Consider the following 26,476-nt stretch of genomic DNA (forward strand, 5'->3'; position numbering starts at 1 on the left):
ACACTTAAATTTAAATGAATAAATATAAAATTACAAATTTAAAAATAAAAAAAATAAATAGAAACACTTGGAAAGGATAATTAATGGTAAGTTGGAGTTTCAACGTCACTGTTTTGATGTTTTTGGAAGAGTATTAATAATCCATATGGAGAATTATTATTATGATGTATACGTTAAGTCCTTTTCATTTTATTATATCTCTTACATTTAAATTTAGATCGGTAAATACAAAAAAAATGGGATATATATATCGCTTTAAATTCCAGCGACCAATATTTATCTTACTTATTTGGTCGCGTACCCGCTCATCCACCGATCTTTGCCGTTGACGAGGTCGGCTGCCCGAGTGGGTCCCGCAATTCAGTCAAATGCGGTAGGACCGTAGGTGACCCGCCCATGGTAAAAGAAGCACTAAAAACGATGCGATCCAAAGCGCAGGCGCCCGCGAACGCAGGCGAGAGGTGGCCACTGCCATCAAACAGCGTCTGCGCGTGCTTCGCACCTAAACCACGCCCCTCCTACCAATGGCGACGGACACCTCCCTCTCCAGGAGGCGTCCTTTCGGTGTTCAACCTCAGGACATCAAGCAATATGAAGAGAGAAGACGACGGCCCACCGCGCAAAGGAGAAAGCGAAGACGAGATGGTACCACTTCACCAACCCAAACTCGTTCAAGTTAATATTGCCCGGTTGGTGTTTGTGATATTGCTGGCTCCCATTCAATAGGCTGCCATAGTAAATTGGTCTCTCAATTGTGGTGAATTGCGGTGTAAGCAAGGGTGGGTTGAATGGTAACGTCGAGATTTGCGTTCCCCTGAAGTCAAAACCATCTTACTCATATACAAGCTGTGAATTCCAAATTAGAGATGTAGACCATTCAACATCAACAAGTTAGATAGAATTAAAAGGGACAAATCAAGAGCAAATAAAGATTCTACTTGATCAGATGCTTTAGAAATTTGATTGTAGGAAGGGATGGGTGTTCAATTATTCAATGATCACCATTGAATTGTCCTCTCGAGCATGACCCAATCCAAGGACCAAAAAAGTATTTTTCTAAAGAGATGTCTTTTGATGAGCTGTTTTCTTTCTTTAGAGTAGAATCAAATGCTCACTTCATTGTTCAATATGTTCATACTCATGGAGTTTGAATAGCATGTGATCTGCTGCTTCTTGTAATTTGGCTATCGCCTTGACACTGGAACACTACAAGGCCAAGGCCTCCATCTGAGAGAATGAGATCTGATGCACTGATTTCCACCATCATTAATGGGGTGCAATCCATCATCTACATGTATGATCACAGTATGAAGTTTCAGAAGAGCTGATGCACCACAGTACGAGCAGTTTGAGTAGAATAAATAAGTCGACTGTGCTTTGATGAGTGGGTTGGAGGCTGCTGCTATTATTCCTCATTGGTCCCATCATGACAGCTGCAAAACCTTTGCCTCTCGCTTTCTCCTCCCCTTGAATTGGCTGCAATGCCCTTCTCTGTCGCCTCTCTCTCTTCCCTCCTTGTTGCTGTCTTTGAAGATTCTGCTGGATCTCACAGCCTACCTTCTTCTTCCTCCGTTAATGGCTTAGTGTAGCTCTGCTACTTTGCCTTTTTGATTTATCTGTGCTGGTTTCTTTCCTTGCCACTGTCAATTTTGCAGACTATCAAGCACCGAGGGACTTGGAATCTTTCTTCCCCCTCTAGATTTCCACCTCATCCTCCTCTTCTAAGCATCACAGCAACCAAATTCTTCCAAGATTTGATCTTTATCCAAAATTTGCTCTTCTCCACACCTTTTCTCATCGACTTTGTTCCCAAAATCTGATTTTTTTTTCCACCACTTGTTATGATTCCACGCATGTTGCATCTCCATATCTGGATCGCAGTCTCTTGCAACAGCTGAGCTTCTCTTCCCACCAAGAAGACAAAGGAGGGGGCAACGATGTCTGGTTACGATCTCTCGAAGAAAACAGTCATCTTTGGGCTCCATTTGTGGGCTGTGGTCGGCATCTGCATTGGCGTCGCCTTCGTCCTCCTTCTCTTCCTGATCTCCCTCTGGATCGCCTACAAGCGCAGCAGTAGCTCCTCCCGGAAGCACACCATCCCTAAAGTCCCCAAAGAAATCCAAGAAGTACATGCTGGATCTGCGCCTTCCCATTCCTCCGAAGCCGAGCCCTCTCCTCTTGCCAGCAAGCAGCCAGATGAGGAGAAGCCGATCATGCTGCAGAGGATTCACGTCGAGACCGGGAAGGAGCACCGCATCACCTACCCAGAGCGCGGCAGCGGCGGGGGTGGCGGGTCGTCGCATGGGAGCGGAGAGAGCCGGTCGGTGGACCAGGCGCCGGCCTCGGTCCCTGAGGTGTCCCACTTGGGCTGGGGCCACTGGTACACCTTGAGGGAGCTTGAGGTAGCAACCGGCATGTTCTCAGATGAGAATGTCATTGGAGAAGGTGGATATGGCATTGTCTATCATGGTGTCTTGGAAGATGGCACTCAGATTGCAGTCAAGAACTTGTTGAATAACAGGTACTTACTCAAGTCATTATAATTCTGTAGTATTTTAAGCACAAAATCTTTCATTAGACCTACTCATCAAGATCTTATTTCAACTTGATTTTGCATGTAGAACAGCAGAACCAATTTAACTACTGCCACTTGGTATGTCTGTTGATGCATAAAGATGATAGTTTGCATCTGCCTTAGCCTTAGCATGTGCATATATAGATGTGGGAAATGAATTTGGGATGAAGACAGTCTTCTGTCGATTTTCCTTATATGAAATTATCCATGTGCAATATATCTCTTGGAGAGATTTCTGCAACAAAATATTCGTTAGAAGAGACGGCTAACAGATAGCCCTCTTAAGAGTCTCCATAGCTCACAAATATAATGAGGTTGAGAAATAGTAATGTACCCTTGTGGCTGTTATATATAATCCTTTTGTTAGGTATCACATAAAAATGCTTCTTCATATAAAGTTGTCATAAGGATCAGCCAGGCGAGAGAACTACAGAGACAATCACTTTAATGATTGTGGTTTGGTCACATGAATGAATGAATCTGTGAAGTCAACTCCTTCCTCTTGCAAGTAGCTTTGATGACAAAATATGCCTTGATTCTGTCTCTTAAGCCTTTTTGCTTGCATTTGACACAATATACCCATTTAGATTCATTTGTTCCCTTGTCTTTGAGTTTATAACAACCAAAAATCCAATTCAGGTCTGTCCCTTGTATATTTCCTGGACACGGTCAACATTGCAAAGGTTACAAATGGAATCAAGTGAATCTTGGTTAAAAAATTGTGATGAAAATGTTTACTCATCAAACTTTACGTAAGTGTCAAACCCAATGCACAAGGCTCTCACCAAAGGGGGGGGGGTGTTTGTTTGAGGAAGATAAATTTACGATGTCTTATCCTTACAAAGTAAAGACACTATTTTCACAAATTGAACTTTGATCAATTAAGTAACAAACGAGTAATCTTCCCATTGTAACAATGTTCTTCCTCAAGTCATCAAAATTTACATCCCTATAAATTTATATGGATAAATGTAAACTTATTGGAAGTGTTGTCTGACATAAATTATAGGGATAAATGTAAATTTACGTTCCTATGTCAGACCATTATTATCAGACAAATTTTGATGTACTAAGAAGATTGTAGCCGATGAAAGTAAAGGTTTGCTTGAGATGTAATGACCAAGTATTAGTTGAAATAATGATGTTTCCTGTGCGATCTATGGAAAAACAATTACCATTATCCAGAAGCACTTGGCCCAGATCCGGCATAATTGCTGTGAATTGGGATTTAAATTGGAGGTCAAGTGATTGGTTGCACCAGAATCTGGATACCAACATGAATTTGTAGTTGTTGAGGATGAAGCAAGCATTTCTACCATGTTGGGTGAAAGTTTAACACCTGGCTCTGGTCAAAGTGATGATGGCATTTGTTGGCTGTATGTCTAGATCTTGGACAGTCTTGTTACTGATCTTTCCACCCTGTGTTGTCGCTAGAGTTCTGATTTTGAACATGGAAGCCTTCACATTGCTTTTTTTTTATGCTTATAATGACTATTTAACTTTGAGGATGACTGTATCACAACAAAATGATCAATTTCCGGTCTTAGATCAAACAGTACACACAGTACACAAGCGATGAGATCTATATTAGTTACTACCTCGTCAGTGTCTACTAACTGATCTGAAAATGATTTAATTTTGTGCAGATAATCCTGCAGTTTAGAAGATCCTTTCTTTGATGTTTGAAGATTGTATTTCATATGCACTAGTGTTGCTTTAGATTGAGAAGCACAGATCTCATTAAGGTAGTTTCACCACCTTGGCTGGTTGCAAGAGAAACCGCTTGAGTTAAAACTCCCTTGGTCAATGACGAAAGAGTATTGCCAAGAAGCGATCTTGTTTTGCCAAGATAGGTATTCTGGATTATTTTTTAGAATGATTGACACTGTACCTTAAGATGGTGATGGAAGAAATTTAGGTTATCTTTTATCTACGTAGACTTCAAAATGACAAGCTTGAACGATTGATGCTATCTGCGACTTCCATGAAAGAAACATTACAATTCATTTTGACAAGAAATGGTCTGTAAAAGTGCTGGAAGGATGGATTTTCAGGTGTAATAATTGGAACTTTTGTGGGATTTGCAATGAAGCGATTATGATGTTTTTTCCTTGAATGGATTTAGACATTAGAAGTTATCTTTTGTTGAAATTTTAGCCACAAAATACTTGATATCACAGAAGGTTCACAATAGATACAAGTCCGTTATAACAAAGCCTGTTACAATCATCTCTATATATGAGCTTATATAACTGATAGAGATGTGTATCACTAGCAACAATAAACCAATGTTGAATGCATGATGTTTAAGTATTGAAATAATTCCAACTACTATCAAATCTCCATTTTCATTTGGCAAGAGAATATTTTACTGGACCTGATATTAGAATAATTGTAAGTGGACTAGGAATTCAATCAGTATCTATTGCTATTTATATTCATGCATCAATATTAGTGTATGCATTCACCTCAGTACCTGTATCATGGGAAAACCATGTCAAATATACTTCAGATCAAGGCACTCAAATAGTTTTCATATTCTTCAAATTCATTATATTTTCACTTTACAATAAAGTTACTTTAAAGAAATTTAGAAGTTCTAAGTGGCAGAATTGCAGTATGCTATAGTAGGGGATCTGTCATTTATATTCATAATTTTCATGAATCCCATTTGGAAAAGGTAACCCAATTTCTGTCTCATCTTAATGAATGAGGAGATTTTATCTGCACAAAAAATTTAATCCAATTAGATATCCAAGAACAGATATAGTATTATCCAAGGCGGTGGCTTAATTTGACCTATTCACTTGTCGTATCAGGGGCCAGGCTGAGAAGGAATTTAAGGTTGAAGTGGAAGCAATAGGACGTGTTCGCCACAAGAATCTAGTGAGATTGCTAGGATATTGTGCAGAAGGTGAACATAGGTATATTATCAGTTTCTATCCTTGTCCTTTTATGATGTAATTCCAGCACATTTGTGTTGGAAATCAACTGAAACAAAGATAATTTCTAATCTTTTGTCTGTGCAATTTAGGATGCTTGTTTATGAATACATAGATAATGGGAATTTAGAGCAATGGCTTCATGGGGATGTTGGTCCTTCCAGTCCTCTTACTTGGGAAATTCGAATGAACATTATAATTGGTACAGCAAAAGGGTACGTTTCTAACTTTCTGTGCTGCTTATTGTGCTTTAACCTTGACATATATAATGTTTGATTAATTTCTTGCTTTATGAGACCATAAATGTTCAAGTGTAGGTTACTGTACTTGCATGAAGGGCTAGAGCCAAAGGTTGTTCACCGAGATATTAAATCAAGTAACATACTGCTTGATAAGCAGTGGATTCCCAAGGTTTCAGATTTTGGACTGGCCAAGCTACTAGGCTCAGGGAGGACCTACGTCACCACGCGTGTGATGGGAACTTTTGGGTTCGTGAATACTGTCTTTTGCAACTTTGTAATACATGGAAGAAGTATATTGTTGCAAAGACTGATAAATAACATTAGCTTCTTTCTTGCTTGTAGTTATGTGGCTCCTGAGTATGCTAGCACTGGTATGTTAAATGAGTCAAGTGACATATATAGCTTTGGCATTCTTATCATGGAAATAATATCTGGTCGGAGTCCAGTCGACTACAGCAGACCACCAGGCGAGGTTAGTCTTAATCTTGCATGCTAAAGTTTGAGATGTTAGTCTGAGAGCTACTTAATTGTAATCATCGAGTCGTATCTGTTTTTCAGGTTAATCTGGTAGATTGGCTTAAGACAATGGTAAGTAATCGAAATTCTGAAGGTGTCTTGGATCCAAAAATTCCCGAGAAACCGTCATCAAGGGCATTAAAAAGAACACTTTTAGTTGCATTACGATGTGTGGATCCTGATTCACGGAAGAGGCCAAAGATGGGACATATTATTCACATGCTTGAAGTCGATGATTTCCCTTACCGAGATGTAAGTCGATTCATCATCATACGAGTTACTGTTGCCGAAAACCTTGTTTTTTTTTCCCTGCTTTTTCTCCTTGCATTCTAAGTGTCCTATTACTTATTATATATTTTAGTATCATAGTACCTATGTTTTGATACTTCTTGTGCTACTCTTCAAGCTCGGATACACCTAACAACCCACCCCAACTCCCCTCCCCCCCCCCCCCCCGCGCGCCGAAAAAAGAAAAGAAAAACAACTGAAAAAAAGAAACTTGAAAAAAAAAAATCCAAGGCAAACAAGCCTTTCCAATTTATCTTCTGGTTATCTTGGCCGTTAGATTAGGTTACCAGCTTAGATTAGCATCTCAAAAGAAGTATCTTAGATCTTTTAGTAATCATCATACCTGTTGGATTAGCAACGCTTTATTTTTTTCTTTTTCATTTGATGCGGTAAAGATTAGGTTGTGGCTCGAAAGTTAGAATTTCAAGAAATGCACTTTCTTTTGTTATTAGAACATGATTTCAATGGAAAAATACAATTGGTACTCTATTTACCTATTTTTCCAGTAGAAAGTAAGTGTCATATTGTGCCATTATCTTCTCTACAGCCGCCTTTCCTATTTCAGTCTTGTAAAGAGTATCTTCTACATATGACCTCTATTTTGAGTTCCTTTTTGGCAGTAAACTCCTTTTCATCCTGAAATTTTCTGAGGTTTCATTCTATCTTCTGTTGTATATTTGATTTCAGGATCGTCGAGCAGGAAAGGATCCAAGGCAAACAAGCCATGAAAGTCCACGAGACAAAGAAAGACTACCGGAACAGCCTGTGACCACCGAATCAGGTGCTAATAGCGGGAATGAGAGTGGCACAAGATGTTAGACATTCTCGCTGGTGAAAAGATCTCTCCGATGATACAGAAATGCCTCCCAGTCTTTCTTGTATCAAGACCAAGCAACATCTCAGAAACCTAATTGTCGATACACACTTGTTCTTTGTGTCGATAAGTGGCTCAGATGAATGTTGAGCCTCCGTTTGTATATGTTGTTTCATGTTAGTTCTCGTGTACAAAGCTATGTGCCATCGACCATACTATGCTGTATCATTTCTTCATTTGTACTTGATGAAGCTCTTTCGAGTGGATTTTTGTTTGATGAATTGCCTTGTATAGTCTGCACCAATCATGACGAATTGCTCTAAAATCTCCCTTCAATTCCTTGTTTATCTTGCTTTCTGATCAAACTTCATACTGTATCATTGCAAAATACTACACACATACAGGGAACCAAAGGCATCTCAAATTTGAGATCACGGACGATCAATTGATTGAATCAGTACTTTGTTGGTATCATAGAATTCGAACTTGAATTTTCTTACTTAATCCTATCATCGAGATGGTTTGCTATTGAACCTGAATTATAACTTGATTTAATGAGATAAATCTTTTTTTTGCAAGAGAAGGAGCTCTAAGAGTTGTTGTGGTTTGTACGTTGGGCCCATCGTATGCTTTTGCTTGGCTACGATGTGTCAATCGTGAAGGCAGTGTTGAGCACATCACATGTTTTTATTAGATTAGGATGCATCGAATGCTAAGAGATGTTTTAGGCACATGCTTCTGTTTGGTTAGGCGATGTCGAGCATGAGGAGATGCTTCAACTACGACGGCCTAAGGGAGACACATCAACCACATCGTACACTTAATATCTTGTTATGATGCATCGAGTATGAGAAGATGTTTTGACCGTGGAGGTCGTGTTGAACTCATATCAAGCACATTTTAGTTGAGTGTGTGTGGAAGATGCTTTAACTATGAAAGTCGCATTGGACGTAGAATATGATTCACCCTAGGACACATCAAGCACAAAAAGAGATACGATTGAGTCAAAGACACGATCGAAGAGCACAAAAAGAGATACGATTGCGTCGAAGACACGATCGACTCGAGTCATGTTGGAGTTCAGCTTGGATCAAACTCCTTTTTTTTATTTAACATTAAGCAACTAGTCACTTCTTCCACAACCAATATGATACAATCAATCTTGGTAATCAAACTGATATGGTGTAATTGATCTGACCTGATCCAAAATTTCCAGTGTTATCAAGCATGAAGGAGAGAAAGAAATGCCGGTCCGTGACTTCACAGAGAATAACATTTCCTACATTTCCTATAGAAGTTGATCATACATTTCCTACAGAAGTTGATCATCTTCACAGAGAATAACATTGCACGAAAAGAAAAAAAAAATCAAGTGACGGTCCGTGCCTTCTCGTTCTTGATTGCAGCACTCTAATCACTAGAAGATAATAAAAATCTAGAGAAAGATTTGCCATAACTCTAGCTATACTGTAGTTTGAGTTCCTGGGTATTTATTACAAAGACAACCATGCTGCAGGGGTTGACAAAAACATGTAATTCTACACTCGCCAATGATTTAAATCTGTATTTTTCTATGAGATTTTGAATACTCAAGTGAATCTGAATTTTGAAGCTCATACTTCAATTCTAAGAACATGAACACAATTATGTTTCATTTTACCAAACTAATAAATGACTGCAGAAGTACCATAAGCAACTGACAACTTGCATTATAAATTTACGATAGCCCAAGAAATATATGTCAGAAAATACAGTAGGGAAATTTTCCTTAAAACAAATATACTAAACAGAATGGATGTGCAAAACCGGTAAGAAGCCACCTGTGTGTTAATTATGAACTTAAAAGGGGTTGCCAGTTATAGATGTTTATGTTTCTTAATCTGCCCTAGATTGGCCAGCCCGGGAAGAGAGAATGATGCCAACAATAAGGCCATAAAGTGCAAGTGCTTCAGCAAAAATGAGAATAAGAATCATGCCCACAAAGAGCTTTGGCTGCTGCGCGTTGGCCCTGAAATCAACATAAACATAATCCGTTAAAATTGTTGATTTTCTGTGTCATATTAGGTCTAACTTTTCGGCAATCTATGATCACATTCAATGGTATGCCTCAAATAAGTTATGTTGCATAAAACGTGTTTGCACCCTGTGATCAACAAGGTTAATACACTTGTCTATGTGCAGATATCCGAGTGCCAGTGTAAGCATCCAGTACACATGTTATACAATAATTAAATGAAAAAAATAAAACAAAACAAGAAAAAAGGTAATACACACGTTGACTTTACGGGGCTGCCTACTTTGCTGACAGTCATGAAATGCATGATGAGCGACAGTTGTAGTAAATAACTTTTAGCCAAAAGAAATGTGTATAATATAAAAGGAGAATAAGGTCAGTTAAGCTAGCTCTTGCTTCCTCGTTCACCACCATAGTGGGGTAAGGGCATCAAAGAAATAGGTCAGTCTACTAAAGTTCATTGCAAATTCTTTAACATTAAAATGCCTACTTAAAGTGTTTATTGGACAAGAACTGAGCCTCTACAAATCTCAGCACCATGTCTATGTTCAAGTGCAACTGCGGTTAAACTACAAGATTACTTACTTGATAATAAGTTGGAAAAGGTACATAAAACACCAAGGTAGGTGTAATTCTACTTAAGAAAATGAATGTGTTTTTCCCCAATCCAAAGGAAAAGAAAGTCTTTTGCCCAATTTAAGAGAAAGAAAGCATTTTTGCTAATCAAAGATGAGGAAAAGATAGTAATTTATGAATATTTTAACCACGGATAAAAAAATACAAACATTATGATTGCTACCATAAAGAAACACCTTATATATATATTAACTAATGGAAAAGTAACTCGAACATAAAGAGAGCAATCTAAACCTGTTTATGCAATCAACCAAAGCTAGAGAAAGATTGTTTCATTAAGACCAGTATTTTGCAGGTATCTGGATTCACAGTATGAACAAACATTTCTCAATCATATAAACCTAATGACCAAGTGATAAACAAAGAACCATGAAAGGAACAGAATATTTATTCTACGCTTCCATTTTGACTTGTTCCAACGTCATATGATGAGGCTGAACAATGAAACTAAAAGCATATGCAAGATATAGCAATTTAACAATTCAGATCGCACTGCACCTGAGGAATTAAATAAGCCCAAAAGTATCAAAGATTTCTAACAATTCTATCTCCATTGGCAAGTTCATTTTTTATGTGATTATTGTAACATCATGGGCTTTTACAGTTTTAAGGTTTTTTTTAATCAGTTGCTTTCGTAGAATGGAGTAAAGTGCCTTTTGTCATTGTTAGCAGAGCAACGGAATTTGTTCAGGAGTATCATGCTTGGACTGAGTTTTTTTCCTTTTCTTCTTAATTTTGAGAATTCCTGCTTTAAAAACTATGATAGTAGAAACACTGGTGCTCTCTTTAACTCTAAATGTCTGAATCTTTTTTTCTCGGATTTTACTCAAGTATGGTTTGTTATTGTACCAGATGTTACTTCTGTTGCACATATATGTTTGATGCACCGGTCTAATGTTTGTTCAGTATATAACTCTGAATAGACTCTGTACACAATCAGAAAGCGCAATCTTGGTTTCAAGGATTTGTGAAGCATAACACATCCAGACATATAAAGGTATCAAGTCTCAATAGTATCCTAGTATTCATTCTATCTAGTTCCATACTTTTGCTGTTCACTTTAATTCAATGTCGACGATTCTTTCTTTAGTATATTTTCTTTACTCGAACCTGTTGTTTTTGTGCACCTTGAACTCCCCTTTTACAGTTTATTGTGATGTGACAACAATAAAAAAATTCCCTGCAAGCCCGCCAAAGGAGCTGAAGGTCCACCTAAGACCGAACATACATGATACAACCATCCAATTCATCCAATAAACACAATCACTAACTTTTTGTCTATATCAGAGGACTTGATAAGCTTGATTCCTACATTCTTTATCCCTAGGTTGTTGAGACGAGATGGATCTATAAAACGCATGCCTAAGCACAATAGACATGATTGAAGCTTTGTATAATGTGAAAAAAAATTAAAACATCATTCTTATCTTTGCTAACTTTAAACAAGTTTCCTCTCTCTCTCTCTCAAAATCATGAAGTCCAAGAACCCCACAGATGATGTTGCTCATTATGGCCTATTTTGATTGCAATAGCAAATTAGTCAATCAATCATTCAGCAAGAAGTACAAAAACGACAATCCAGATTCTAAAGATGCATGTCTCATGATATCCAACTCACCAGAGAAGTTAGCAAGAAGCAATATATAGAAAAGTCAAACCTTCACTGAGAACCATGACAATAACCAAGATTAGAACTTGTATACGTAGAGAGAAACAGAGGCAAAGAAATTTACCGGACACCAGCATCACCAACGATCCCGATGGCCATACCCGCAGATAAACCGGCGAGGCCACAAGCAAGCCCAGAGGACAGATGAGCGTACCCATCAAAGAGGTAATACGATTTCGCCTTGGGATTAATCCCAGTGCTTATGATCACAGCAATAATCAATCCGTAGATCCCGAGCACTCCAGCCATAACTACAGGCACGATCGACTTCATCACGAGCTCCGGCCGCATCACCCCCATGGACGCCACCCCGACGCCGCTCTTCGCCGTCCCGTACGCCGCTCCCATACCTGGAAACGGCCCCAGAAGACCATCAAAACACAAAAACTATACCTACACCAGATGAAAACGGTAAATATTTCCGCAGGATGCAAGAAAAAAAGGGGAGGATTCTAGGGATTACAGGAGAAGACGAGCGCGGCCGCGGCGCCGAGGAAGCCAAAGAAGGGGGCTGTTTCATCGCCGCTGAAAGACGACATCGTCGCAGGGATCAAAGAAGCCCCAGGAGATCCTTCGAAACCCCAATCCTCCGATCTCGATTCCTCCCTCGACCTCGTTCTATTCCTACGCTAACGAGGAGAGAAGGAAAGAGATCCGAGGCAGACGAGACCTACGGAGGATCGGTTCTGTGGTTGTTAAGTTTACTAAAACACCCCTATGCTATAATTACCTCGCTGGGGGTATTTAGATCATTATATATATATATATGTATATATATATATATGTATATATGTATATATATGTGTATATATGTATATATATGTGTATATATGTATATATGTATATATATATATATATATATATATATATATATATGTATGAAGGTTTCGGTTGCCTCTTTCCCGTCAACCGTCCATCGAACGGGAGAAGAGACAGGGTTCAGGGTGGGGAGGGGCGGCTCTCGAAGCGGCGGATGGATCCGTGAGGAGAGCAAAACCGTACTCCAAGCGAACTCTGATCTAATGTTCACTCATTCATCCGTGATGCCTTCGGTAGTTTTCAATCCGAGCTCCGCGATCCGTTGCTCGAGCCATGCGTCCTCCTTTCCCCTCTCCCCGTCTCTCCAGCGTAGTGATGGACCAAGAAGTCGTCTCTGCAGGCCAATATCTTGCCTGCCATCGAGATTGGATCTTGTGTTCGTTGCCTGGAAAACCTAGGTTTTTGTTTTGATCTGATTTCGGTGTCTCTCCTCTTCTGTCCTAAATGAAGTTTCTACTCTGTTGTAGATCAATCGAAAAGTTTCTGCCTATGATCTAAGAAAAGCTGGAAACTTCTTCGGATTTGACTTCGAGATTCCTCGTGACGGATTATTTTCTTCTTTTTTCCTGTTTTCTTGTAGTTTAATTAGGCATTTTATTGTTTTTAATGCGCTATCGATATTTGATTTCGCGACTGCTTTGTGCTTTTTCTCCCTGGGAAATCCTAGTTCTTTATTCATACTTAAATCGATTTAATTTGTTCAAAGGAAACGCCTACCAAATGTTTGAGCAAGTGTTCTCAAGTCATTATTTTGAAGCCTCCCTATATGTCACTTGAACTCTACTTGTCTTTTAGGGAGTCACTGAATGGTGGCTTTAGAAGTAGTAGTAGTTAGTAGTAGTAGTAGTGTATGTATGTATGTATGTAACCTCTGTCACGCCCCTCAAAATATTATTGATGATAATCCATTCAGGATCCAAACACACATTTGAGGTCACTAAGAAAACATTCAGATCAAAATTTCACCTCTACAATCTACAAATTTTTAAACCCTGTGCAGTTCATAAACATACAACACATCGTTCGATGATTCATAAAATCTGAACCCAACTCACCAAAACAATAACCACAACATAAATTCACAAGTATATGAGTTTATACAGTCACAAAACCAACGTTTACCATAAGTTCATATCATTACTCAAATTAAACTTAACATTCCAGAATCCTACACATGAGAGGTCCTTCAAACTTATACAAAATCCACAAGTTTAGATTCATCGTCAATATTTCATTAGATGCAGAGTGTACTTATACAACAAAAACATATATACTAATAAAGATCTGCCCAAAATCTTTTAGCTTTCCACTGCCTCAGCCCAACCTTAACATTTAAGCGAGCGACAAGCTATCCTGAAAAATTTATACAGCAACGGGGTGAGCATATAAAGCTCAGCAAGTAACTAACATATCCATGGTAAAAGAGGAAAATTTTCAAACAAATAAGCTTTCATAATGCAAGGCAGAATATAAGAATCCATAGACATAATCTCATTAGGTGTAGAATCACAAATATCATTTCAATCAAGCATAATTGGTTCATACAAATGGAGCATAGAGTAATTGGAGCATATTAATAGCATGAGAAATGTTCCGGAGCATATCAACAACCTATGGAACATTTCGAAGCATAAAAATAACAAATGAAACATTTGGGAGCATATCAAAGGCGTACGAAATGTTTCGGAGCATATCAATGATAAGTGAAACATTTCGGAACATATCAATGGCGTATGGACCATTTCGGAGCATTTCAAAGATGAATACGAAACAGAAGCTCAAATGTCGAATTTGACGTTGCATTCATATCATTCATATCCAAAGTATGTATAGAAACACATAACCAAAGCTCTGGATACCATATCAAACATACAGAAGGTGAAGTGGGACCATAACATAATATGGTACATCCATTTCTGAATGACCACTAAACATAAGTCTCCCATGTCTGGGAGGTCTCCCACGTCTGGGAGCTCCATCCACCCACGTCTAAGTGAAGTCATAAGGGCCGGCAGAGCATCTCAGGTTCTATGCATAACTCCCTTCACCATTTCTGGTAAAGGTTCACAATATCCCACAAACACCAGAGTACAAAGGATAGTATGAACAATAAATAACACATATCGGAAGCACACGCGGAACAACAAAACGTACATGTGCCTTTACGAGTCAATCCGAAGTAAGCAATAATCTTTCACAATTATATTCAGATTTGAAAGGAATTGAAAGCAAGGGCACATATGGAATCCAAGCAATCACATACAACTCAATTCTAATAAGAAGGTTAGATGAATTCGATATCCAAAGGAATGAAACTAGAATAGGCACACATCGAAAGCAAATGTGGAACAATGGGTTATACATGTGCCTATGTAAGTCAATGTGATATAGCATAAACGTTACACAATATGTTCAGGAATGGTAATAATTTATAGACAAGAGCAAACGAGAATTCAAACATTAATATAAGCCACAATTGAGTGAAGGAAACTGAACAAAATCTATTTCCAAACGAACGAAAACAGAAGATACGAAATCGATCAAAGCTCGATTTCTGACAGAATTCGAGAGGCTCATTGGATAAATACTTCAGATTGTCAATTATGCTCCAATACCCTTAAGAAGGCTATTGTCGAAAGATATATCAATCTATTTTCTGTTGAAATAAGTTTCATACGAATCATGGTTTCCAACAAGGAGTTACCTTTGATTTGGTAACACAAGGTCAAAAACAAAATCACTGTTTTGCAGAATTCATAAGGTCGGATTCAACAGATAATAGGGTAGACATTTGAATTCCAAAATTTTCAATCTATATGTCAAAAGAAAGGTCTACAAGTCTAGTTTCGAACGAAATTAGTTTGGTACAAATCAGAATTTCCAACAGGGACTTATAGGTATTTTAGTATCGAAAGGTCAGAAATTTTGATCCCTGTTCTGCAGCATCTATAGGCTCATTTGAAACAGACGTTTGGGTAAGTATTCGATGTCCAAAATCTACAAAATCAGTGTCAAAAGAAAGATATAAGAGTCTAATTTCAAACGAGCTAGGTCTTGCCTGAATCCACATTTGGTGCTAAAAATTATAGCTGAAACAGTGTATAGGGGTCAGTTTACCGAAAAAATTTCAGATCCTTGGTTTTATGTCCAAAGAGAGAAATATCAGATTCTAAGCATAAATCTTTCAGAATCAATATAGGAACATAGGCTAATACTTCTATAGGATGGGGTTAGAACACTTGCTTCTGAGAATTATAACCCTAAATGAGAAGATTTGAGCAAGAAACCTTAAAGCCCCAATTTTTTTTTCTTCTTCTTCTTCCTCCTTTTTTCTTCCTCTTCTTCTTTCTTTCTTTCTCTGTTCATCCACATAGCTGCCTTCTCTGGTTCCTTAAGAACGAAGGCAGAGAGGCTTAAACGGTGGGATTTGTAATTTTGTGCATTTTGCAGTTTAGTCCTTGTATTTATTATATTTACGATTACGTTCTTAGGGTTTACATATAGGTCCTCAGATTTTTTTTTAATAAATCCTCCAAATCTTATGAGTAAGTTCTCAGATTCATACTTTGGCTCTTTTATCAAATTTAAAATAGATACTTACATTACAACTAGAAACTTATACGAAAATTCAGAAATGAGGGATGTTATACTCTCCCCCCCTTAAAAGAAAAATTTAGTCCTCTAAATTTATCATACCTCTATCGATGAAAAGATGGGGATAGACCTTTTTCATTTCCTTCTCTAGCTCCCAGGTTGTTTCCTCTCCAGAATGATGTCTCCAAATTACTTGCACCAGAGTGATGACCCGATTTCTTAGGATCTTTTCCTTCTTATCAACAATTTGAGTGGGCTCTTCCACATAAGATAAATCTTTATCGATCTCCATCTGCTCATACTCAATGATATGAGAAGGATCAGGTATATGCTTCATAATCATCGAAACATGAAATATATCATGGATATGGCACAATGCTGGTCGCAAGGCAATCCTGTAAGCGACAGAACCAACCCTCTCAAGAACCTCAAAAGGTCCAATAAATCTTGGGCTTAACTTTCCTTTCTTCCCAAACCTTATAATGCCTTTGGAAGGGGAGACCTTTAAGAATACAAAATCTCCGATTTCAAACTCAATATCTCGTCTTCTATTGTCAGTAATTTAAATTTGTTTATCTTATGTAGAAGAACCCACTCAAATTGTTGATAAGAAGGAAAAGATCCTAAGAAATCGGGTCATCACTCTGGTGCAAGTAATTTGGAGACATCATTCTGGAGAGGAAACAACCTGGGAGCTAGAGGAGGAAATGAAAAAGGTCTATCCTCATCTTTTCATCGATAGAGGTATGATAAATTTAGAGGACTAAATTTTTCTTTTAAGGGGGGGAGAGTGTAACATCCCTCATTTCTGAATTTTCGTATAAGTTTCTAGTTGTAATGTAAGTATCTATTTTAAATTTGATAAAATAACAAAAATATGAATCTGAGAACTTATTCATAAGATTTGGGGGATTTGTTCAAAAAGAAAAAAAAATCTGAGGACCTATATGTAAACCATGAGGACCTAATCGTAAATATAATAAATACAAGGACTAAATTACAAAATGCACAAAATTACAAATCCCATCGTTTAAGCCTCTATGCCTTCGTTCTTAAGGAACCAGAGAAGGCAACTACGTGGATGAACAGAGAAAGAAAGAAAGAAGAAGAGGAAAAAAAAAGGGGGAAGAAGAAGAAAAAAAAAAAATTGGGGCTTTGAGGTTTCTTACTCAAATCTTCTCAATTGGGGTCATAATTCTCAAAGGCAAGTGTTCTAACCCCATCCTACAGAAGTATTAGTCTATGTTCCTATATTGATTCTGAAAGATTTATGCTTAGAACCTGATATTTCTCTCTTTGGACATAAAACCAATGATCTGAAATTTTTTCGGTAAACTGACCCCTATACACTGTTTCAGCTATAATTTTTAGCACCAACTGTGGATTCAGGCAGGACCTAGCTCGTTTGAAATTAGACTCCTATATCTTTCTTTTGACACTGATTTTGTAGATTTTGGACATCGAATACTTACCCAAACGTCTGTTTCAAATGAGCCTATAGATGCTGCAGAACAGGGATCAAAATTTCTGACATTTCGATACTAAAATACCTATAAGTCCCTGTTGGAAATTCTGATTTGTACCAAACTGACTTCGTTCGAAACTAGACATTTCTTTTGACATATAGATTGAAAAATTTGGAATTCAAATGCCTACCCTATTATCTGTTGAATCTGACTCTATGAATTCTGCAAAACAGTGATTTTGTTTTTGACCTTGTGTTACCAAATCAAAGGTAACTCCTTGTTGGAAACCATGATTCGTACGAAACTTGTTTCAACAGAAAATAGATTGATATATCTTTCGACAATAGCCTTCTTGAGGGTATTGGAGCATAATTGACAATCTGAAGTATTTATCCAATGAGCCTCTCGAATTCTGTCAGAAATCGAGCTTTGATCGATTTCTTATCTTCTGTTTTCGTTCGTTTGGAAATAGATTTTGTTCAATTCCCTTCATTCAATTATGGCTTATATTAATGTTTGAATTCTCGTTTGCTATTGTCTATAAATTAATACCATTCCTGAACATATTCTGTAACGTTTATGCTATATCACATTGACTTATATAGGCACATGTATAACCCATTGTTCCGCATTTGCTTTCGATGTGTGCCTATTCTAGTTTCATTCCTTCGGATATCGAATTCATCTAACCTTCTTATTTGAATTGAGTTGTATGTGATTGCTTGGATTCCATGTGTGCCCTTGCTTTCAAATCTGAATATAATTGTGAAAGATTATTGCTTACTTCGTATTGACTCGTAAAGGCACATATACGTTTTGTTGTTCCGCGTGTGCTTCCGATATGTGTTATTCATTGTTCATACTATCCTTTTGTACTATAGTGTTTGTGTGATATTGTGAACCTTCGCCAGAAATGGTGAAGGGAGTTATGCATAGAGCCTGAGATGCTCTGCCGGCCCCTATGACTTCACTCAGACGTGGGTGGATGGAGCTCCCAGACATGGGAGACCTCCCAGACGTGGGAGACTTATGTTTGGTGGTCATTCAGAAATGGATGTACCATATTATGTTATGGTCCCATTTCACCTTCTGTATGTTTGATATGGTATCCAGAGCTTTGGTTATGTGTTTCTATACATGCTTTGGATATGAATGATATGAATGCAACGTCAAATTCGACATTTGAGCTTCTGTTTCGTATTCATCTTTGAAATGCTTCGAAATGGTCCATACGCCATTGATATGTTCCGAAATATTTCACTTATCATTGATATGCTCCGAAACATTTCGTACGCCTTTGATATGCTCCAAAATGTTTCATTTGTTATTTTTATGCTTCGAAATGTTCCATAGGCCATTGATATGCTCCGGAACATTTCTCATGCTATTGATATGCTCCAATTACTCTATGCTCCATCTGTATGAACCAATTATGCTTGATTGAAATGATATTTGTGATTCTACACCTAATAAGATTATGTCTATGGATTCTTATATTCTGCCTTGCATTATGAAACCTTATTTGTCTGAAAATTGCCCTCTTTTACCATGGATATGTTAGTCACTTGCTGAGCTTTATATGCTCACCCCGTTGCTGTATAAATTTTTCAGGATAACTTATTGCTCGCTTAAATGTTAAGATTGGGCTGAGGCAATTGAAAGCTAAAAGATTTTGGGCAGATCTTTATTAATATATATGTTTTTGTTGTATAAGTACACTCTGCATCTAATGAAATGTTGACGATGAATCTAAACTTGTGGATTTTGTATAAGTTTGAAGGATCTCTCATGTGTAGGATTCTGGAATGTTAAGTTTAATTCGTGTAATGATATGAACTTATGGTATACGTTGGTTTTGTGACTGTATAGACTCTCATAATTGTGAATTTATGTTGTGGTTATTATTTTGATGAGTTGGGTTCAGATTTTATGAATCATTGAACGATGTGTTGTATGTTTATGAACTGCACAGGGTTTATAAATTTGTATATTATAGAGGTGAAATTTTGATCTGAATGTTTTCTTAGTGACCTTAAATGTGTGTTTGGATCCTGGATGGATTTGTGTTGAAAAATTTTTAATATCATAGATATTTGAGGGGCGTGACAGAGATGGTATCACTCTGTTCTGATTTGGGTTTTTCAGATAATATTTCTAAATTTAGATTCTGAACCAATCAGACAAATAGCAGTCCTACTTGAGTGAAGATCAAGCAGGAAGATGTTCAGGACAAAGCTGTATGATGTGGAAGTCTCACATATGGCCCCATGAGAATGGAGTGGTTAGACAAGGGAGACCATCAGGCAGTTCTGTATATTGCTTGGCAATGAGAATCTAAAAAGGAACTCCATGATCAAAGAAAAGGAAAAAGAGTCAGTACCATTGCTGTGAACCATATTTGTCAAGGTAACCTGGCTGACCTAAAGACACACTGAACTACTGTTAAGGTTTGTTGGTTGTCATGGTTCAAGTACACAGATTTGCCTTGATGTTGCATATTGTGGTTGTTGAATGTTGGTAAGGCAAGTAGTAGTTATTATTATTCTGTGAGCTGTTCTTAACCCGAAGGTAATGTGTTCCAATTAGGAAGCCAAGCTGCTAGCAATATTGTCATTTGATGTATGGCATCAACCCATCTTGGAGGAGACTTACAGATGAAAGTTTCTATTTTATCTTTTGAACATCCAGTTCTCTGGTTCTAGGACTTGCTATTCATTCAGAGTTATCGAAACATTGATCATAATTTATTTGTTGGTGCTTTTTTTTTTTTTTGCAGTTGTTGCTTTCACAGTCAATATGTTAAATATTCTTACTTGGTGTAAAAGTATCAATTTTGTGTTCAACTATTAAAATGCTTGTGTAATTATAATTGCTTATTGACAAATAATACGTCGTGAAAAATGGATAATGTGACTCCATGATAGAACAGAACATTTTCTATGGCTGGGTCATAGAATTGGTAAGTTTTCATTGTCTTGTAAACCTGCTCCCAACTTTGTACGACTACTTTGTGTAAGCCAGGTATTCTAATTAAAAAATTATTTGGTATTTCATTTTGTACTATCTTGCCTGAATGAATGTAAAAAAAGGATTTCCATTACTTTGCAGAGGCCACTGGTATTGTGCATCGAATTTTGTTAAGATATTATTTTGTTGGAGAAGAATTGTTAATTTGATTTTTTTGGTAATAGATCATTCATCACCTCCAGTTTTGTCAGTACTTTATATGCCCAAAGGAAACTTTCTCACTTTCTCCTGGAATCATTTGGAAATTCCAATCTGTTCATTTGAGTGTGAAATGTTTTTTTGTCTTTCGGTACTACGATGGAGCCATTTACTGAGCCATTGACTGTAACCTATCATCTATTTTGTGGATTTCACATCGTCTATTTATATCTGTCACGCCAATGTCTTTATATACGGAATCCATTTTGTGATTTTCTTTTTGTTTTAGGAATCTGATAACTTTTTAATCGCAACAACATGAAACTGTAATGTATCAATGAGGTTGGCTTTCTGGATGTGTTGTAACCATTTAACTCTGTTACGGGCAAATACTTGCAGTACAAGATGTAAAATTTCTTTTCTACAAATAATCATATCTAATACATTCGGACCAGCTAGTGTTGTTGTGGTTAAAAAGACAAAGAACTAACTGTCAAGACAGTCTTAGATTATTAAAATTACATGTAAAGAAAAATTTCAAATTCCCTGCATATGTTGTGAGAAGCAGCTTTCATTGGTTACGCCGAGTCTTCATGAAAATAAAATATTTTTACATTTGTAGTTGACAAGCATCAGTTACTTTGTTTTGCTTATATGACCACAGAAGGTTATCATAAGAACAGCAGTTGGGTAGTGTCCTGTAATCATTACTAAAATCACATTTGTCATGACAGAAGTTGGCATCCATAGAGCTATTAGTATTGGTTCCATAATACAGTTTGTCGCCCAGGGTTCGGTCGAACTCATGCTTTAGCATTTTTACTGTCTAATCCTGCACCCAAGTTGTTTCTGTTTCCTGCATTCAAGATGCTTATGTTCTAAACAAGTGATACACATAGGTTTTTTTGTTTGGCATACATGATTCTTACATCGGTACCGACATGTGGTTGCTGTTTTGAAGTTGAAACCTGACTTTTTTTCTTGGCTTTCTTCAAGTTAGGTGGTTGAAGTTCCTGCATGCATACTAGTTTGTGGTCTCATGGTATTTGATTCAGTTTGCTCTTGATGAGGAAAATATATGTTGTCTTTAGTCTCTGCTCAATGCTAATGTATATGGATTATTCATTGCACTTACATGACATTTCCCACTGAAGTACATGAAAATTCTTCTCCACAGGCAGTCATTTCTGCCAATGGACTTGAAGACAATTTGCTGCTACATAAACATGGTCACAAAAAGGGGGAAAGGTAATTCAATGAACTACTTATTTAATGCAGTATATGTGGCATTCTATATCCACACACACCTGCCTGCGTGCACGTCTACTCTTTAGTGCTGCCATTCCTTCCCGAGATAAAATCTTGTATTTATTATTATAGCCACAGAGGACCACAGTTTTATCTCCTAATTTGTCATCAATGTAGGATGAGTAGCTCCTCAAACTTGCTTGCTTTACTTGATGATTTACATATCTCAATATAAAATGCACATCTTGCCTTTTTCAAGCATTACATTTTTGGTGTATATCTCCCAATTTTTAATGAGGTGAAATGTCTTCATTTAATGAGCATTTTGCACACCACGAGGGCATATCTTGTGCACAAGCAACTCGACCTGAGGTTGCAGCAATCAACCCTTGCGTCTTGGCAAAAGCAATCGAAGCCACCTCCTTCCATGGTCATCACAAGCCATATATAGAGAAGAACTCCCTCTACCTTTGACACTCGTACTCCATAATGGTGAAGCTCTCCATCGTGCTACTCCTACTGTGCTTGTTTACTACCTCTTACGGTCTCTTTCTTCACCCCTCGGCCTTTCATGCAGAGGCCAAGCGACACCGCTGGTGCTCTCTCGCTCCGTACTCCGACACCTCCGTACTCCGACACATGCACACACTACGTGAGCCAAAGCATGCAGCAGATGTCGATACACGCCGCCATGGAGCACGCCATGCTCGCCCGGGAACAGATCCTTCTGGGCGGCCTCGAGGGAGCCGCGTGGTCCGACTGCCTCGACCTACACGACTCCACCGTGCGCCAGCTCAACCGCTCCCTGGGCCCCTCGCGCCGGCGCGTGGGCTACGACGTGCGAGACTTGGCTCAGCGCCGCTCTCACCAACCTGCACACCTGTCGGGCCGGCCTCGCCGAGCTCCACGTGCCCAGCTCCTGGTTCGTGCCGCTGCTGACCAATGCGTCGGAGCTGGTGAGCAACGCTTTGGCGATCACGGAGACGAGGGAGGAGGAAGAGGAGAGGAAGGGTGGTGGGGCGTTCCCGGAGTGGTCGTCGGTCGAGGACCGGGAGCTCCTCCGGGTGCGCCGGGGGGACGTGGTGGCCGATTTGGTGGTGGCGAAGGACGGCAGTGGGGACTTTGGGAGCATCAAGGAAGCTATCAACGAGGCGTCGAGGAGGAGAGGGAGGGAGAGCAGAAGATTTGTGATCTATGTGAAGGCAGGGGTTTACGTGGAGAACGTGCAGGTGGGGGTGAGAGACCTCATGTTGGTTGGGGATGGCATCGGCAAGACAGTGGTCGCTGGTAGTCGGAGTGTTGCTGGAGGTTCCACCACCATCAATTCCGCCACCGTGGGTGAGTACAGTGGCATGAACTCTTCCTGCTCTCTCTCTCTCTCTCTCTCTCTCTCTCTCTCTCTCTCACATGGGAAAGATTGATCTTTGTGCGTATCGGTGATGTGTGGTGGCGTGCAGCGGTGACGGGGGACAGATTCATCGCTCGGGGGATAACGTTCCGCAACACGGCCGGCCCCGCGAAGCGCCAGGCGGTGGCGCTCCGCTGCAACGCGGACCTCGCCGTCTTCTACCGGTGCAGCTTCGAGAGGTACCAGGACACGCTCTACGCCCACTCGCTCCGGCAATTCTACCGCGAGTGCGACGTCCACGGCACCGTCGACTTCATCTTCGGCAACGCCGCCGCGGTGCTCCAGGACTGCAACATCTACGTGAGGCGGCCCATGAGCAAGCAGCAGAACACGATAACCGCGCAGGGGTGGACCGATCCCAGCCAGAACACCGGCATCGTCATCTAGCACTGCAGGGTGACGGCCGCGCCGGACCTGAGGCCGGTTCAGGGGAAGTTCCGGACGTACCTGGGAAGGCCATGGCAGGCCTACTCTCGAACTGTGTTCATGGGTACGTACATGGACGTACCTGAGAGACCTCATGTTGGTTGGGGATGGCATCGGCAAGACAGTGGTCGCTGGTAGTCGGAGTGTTGCTGGAGGTTCCACCACCATCAATTCCGCCACCGTGGGTGAGTACAGTGGCATGAACTCTTCCTGCTCTCTCTCTCTCTCTCTCTCTCTCTCTCTCTCACATGGGAAAGATTGATCTTTGTGCGTATCGGTGATGTGTGGTGGCGTGCAGCGGTGACGGGGGACAGATTCATCGCTCGGGGGATAACGTTCCGCAACACGGCCGGCCCCGCGAAGCGCCAGGCGGTGGCGCTCCGCTGCAACGCGGACCTCGCCGTCTTCTACCGGTGCAGCTTCGAGGGGTACCAGGACACGCTCTACGCCCACTCGCTCCGGCAATTCTACCGCGAGTGCGACGTCCACGGCACCGTCGACTTCATCTTCGGCAACGCCGCCGCGGTGCTCCAGGACTGCAACATCTACGTGAGGCGGCCCATGAGCAAGCAGCAGAACACGATAACCGCGCAGGGGTGGACCGATCCCAGCCAGAACACCGGCATCGTCATCTAGCACTGCAGGGTGACGGCCGCGCCGGACCTGAGGCCGGTTCAGGGGAAGTTCCGGACGTACCTGGGAAGGCCATGGCAGGCCTACTCTCGAACTGTGTTCATGGGTACGTACATGGATGATCTGATCTCCGCAGCTGGGTGGTTGGAATGGAGCGGTCGGTTCGCTCTCAACACGTTATACTACGGGGAGTATAAGAACACAGGGCCGGGGTCTGACACTTCCAGGCGAGTCAGGTGGCGCGGCCACCATGTCATCACCGATCCATCGACTGCTCTGAGATTTACTGTGAGGGGTTTGCTATCTGGAGGTAGCTGGTTGCCGGCCACCGGAGTTCCCTTCACCGATGGCCTGTGATCTTGGTTTAAGGCGACTTGCAGCAGAAACAAGAAGACCATGCCAAGAAATGTACATGTATGTATATGTAAAACATAATGCTTGATGTGATTAGGAAAGAAGAGTAATGGAACTTTATCAGGCATCTCACTGTTCTTGACATCACATCGACCTACATAGACTTGCCAAAATGATCTTCTACTTGTCAACATTATTCAGTACAGGTCATGAACTTATCTATGTGACATAATTTCTTTATACAAGGCACTAAAAGATCATGCAAGAACCATCAAAACATGAAAAATATTTAGTTTAGTTATCAACATGATCTGCTTGTTAGAAACACCAACATATTTAAACAAACTTCTTTCCCTCCCAGTGCTCCTAATTATGATTAGATTTGTGTTTGAAGAACCACAAGGATGATCTCTCTAATTCCTATAATATGATTATAGGTTCTGTTTTTTTCATAAGCTTTAATTATGATCAGGATCAAAAATTGAAATATCGTACCATACTGGTGTTTCGGTCGGTATGGTATGGTACCATGTATCAAGCGATACACCTAATTTAAGTGTAAAATCTTTCAAAAATATTTAAAAATAAAAAAAATAGGATGAGATTTTTAAGTTAGAAATATAGTAATAACATAAGTTTATAACAAAATCAATGTAAATTAGGTAAGAATAGTATCATATATCTTTTTCGGGTTTTGAGAAATAGGCTCATGCAAAGTTCATATTTCAGTTCATTACGGAGTGTCCTTACGTAAATATTAAAATATATACAGAAAAATCATTTGAATTGTTAGACTATTTTGTTATAATATAAACTCTAAAATTCAAGTGAATTAAATAATTATATATGTAAATATACTTGATTGTTGATTCTACTATCAAAACAAATGATTGAGTGGTTGATCGAGGTCATCGATCCTATATATCTGCATATCAATATGATATGTTTGTTGGATCCAATCATGAAATTGATCTCATGACATAGTATATTGATGCACTGTATGCTATTGATGCATCAATATGGTGATGATCATAGGATGATCGTCATGAATCACATTTGTCCGATGTTGCTTTGTATCACACTGTTGCTTAGAGAAGGATGACCAACTATCACCATATTGCCGTTGCCCGTATGATTCTCCATAATACGATGGCTATGAATACAATGAGCCTTTTTCTTAGTCTAATTAAAGATCTTAATTACTCTCTAATTAAAGAAAGTTCATCTTAATCTTTCCAAAATAGCTTCGATTTAATTCACAAATCATTATTTTGTAGAGTTTATGAGAGCACAAATATGAGAAAAAAAGTTTAAGATAGTTTAATAGAGTATTAGAATGAAATTAAATGAAATAGAGAAGAAGAAGAATGGTTTAAAAACATGTGAGAAAAGGCTCCAATGGTCAATTTGACCGTTGGAGCACCGTAACCAAGCTATAACGGTCGAAATCGATCATTATCGAGCTGTGTCGAGCGGTAACGGTTGAAATTTCGATCGTTGCCGCCCGATATAACCCTGTATCGTTCGATACAGGGCGCTTTTAAGCGTTCTACACGGTAACGGGCGATCCGTGTACCGGTAAACTGTCGGACCAATACGTACAGCTTGCACCTGACGGTATCATTCGAAACTTCATTCGAAACTATATACCGGACTATATGTATATA

The 26,476-nt window shown here is 39.3% G+C and overlaps 2 protein-coding genes, 1 long non-coding RNA gene and 2 pseudogenes across 4 annotated transcripts; 4 read left to right on the forward strand and 1 right to left on the reverse strand.

Moving 5' to 3' along the window:
* The first annotated feature begins 1,344 nt into the window (after positions 1 to 1,344).
* On the forward strand, positions 1,345 to 7,658 carry LOC103979396 (probable serine/threonine-protein kinase At1g01540). Of its 2 annotated transcripts, XM_009395530.3 has the most exons (7): positions 1,345 to 2,521; positions 5,395 to 5,499; positions 5,610 to 5,732; positions 5,835 to 6,005; positions 6,102 to 6,231; positions 6,318 to 6,527; positions 7,251 to 7,658. In XM_009395530.3, the coding sequence occupies exons 1-7, from the start codon at positions 1,938 to 1,940 to the stop codon at positions 7,380 to 7,382; spliced, it is 1,455 nt and encodes a 484-aa protein (XP_009393805.2). In that variant the 5' UTR covers positions 1,345 to 1,937; the 3' UTR covers positions 7,383 to 7,658. The 2 variants fall into 2 exon arrangements, with proteins under 2 accessions (XP_009393805.2, XP_009393804.2); XM_009395529.3 differs by having other exon boundaries at positions 5,835 to 6,231.
* A 1,403-nt stretch (positions 7,659 to 9,061) lies between these two features.
* On the reverse strand, positions 9,062 to 12,382 carry LOC103979397 (V-type proton ATPase 16 kDa proteolipid subunit). Its single transcript, XM_065133018.1, has 3 exons — positions 12,160 to 12,382; positions 11,761 to 12,046; positions 9,062 to 9,385 (listed from the first exon to the last, which is right to left on the reverse strand). The coding sequence occupies exons 1-3, from the start codon at positions 12,233 to 12,235 to the stop codon at positions 9,253 to 9,255; spliced, it is 495 nt and encodes a 164-aa protein (XP_064989090.1). The 5' UTR covers positions 12,236 to 12,382; the 3' UTR covers positions 9,062 to 9,252.
* Positions 12,383 to 12,595: 213 nt separating this feature from the next.
* LOC135627070 (uncharacterized) lies at positions 12,596 to 22,265 on the forward strand. Its single transcript, XR_010492526.1, has 2 exons — positions 12,596 to 12,913; positions 21,918 to 22,265. It is a non-coding gene; the product is annotated as an uncharacterized LOC135627070 (long non-coding RNA).
* A 105-nt stretch (positions 22,266 to 22,370) lies between these two features.
* Positions 22,371 to 24,260, forward strand: LOC135627074 (pectinesterase 2-like; annotated as a pseudogene).
* On the forward strand, positions 24,063 to 24,812 carry LOC135638746 (pectinesterase 2-like; annotated as a pseudogene).
* Positions 24,813 to 26,476: the final 1,664 nt, after the last annotated feature.

Source organism: Musa acuminata, chromosome BXJ1-3, assembly GCF_036884655.1.
Source record: "Musa acuminata AAA Group cultivar baxijiao chromosome BXJ1-3, Cavendish_Baxijiao_AAA, whole genome shotgun sequence".
NCBI classification, from domain to species: Eukaryota; Viridiplantae; Streptophyta; class Magnoliopsida; order Zingiberales; family Musaceae; genus Musa; species Musa acuminata.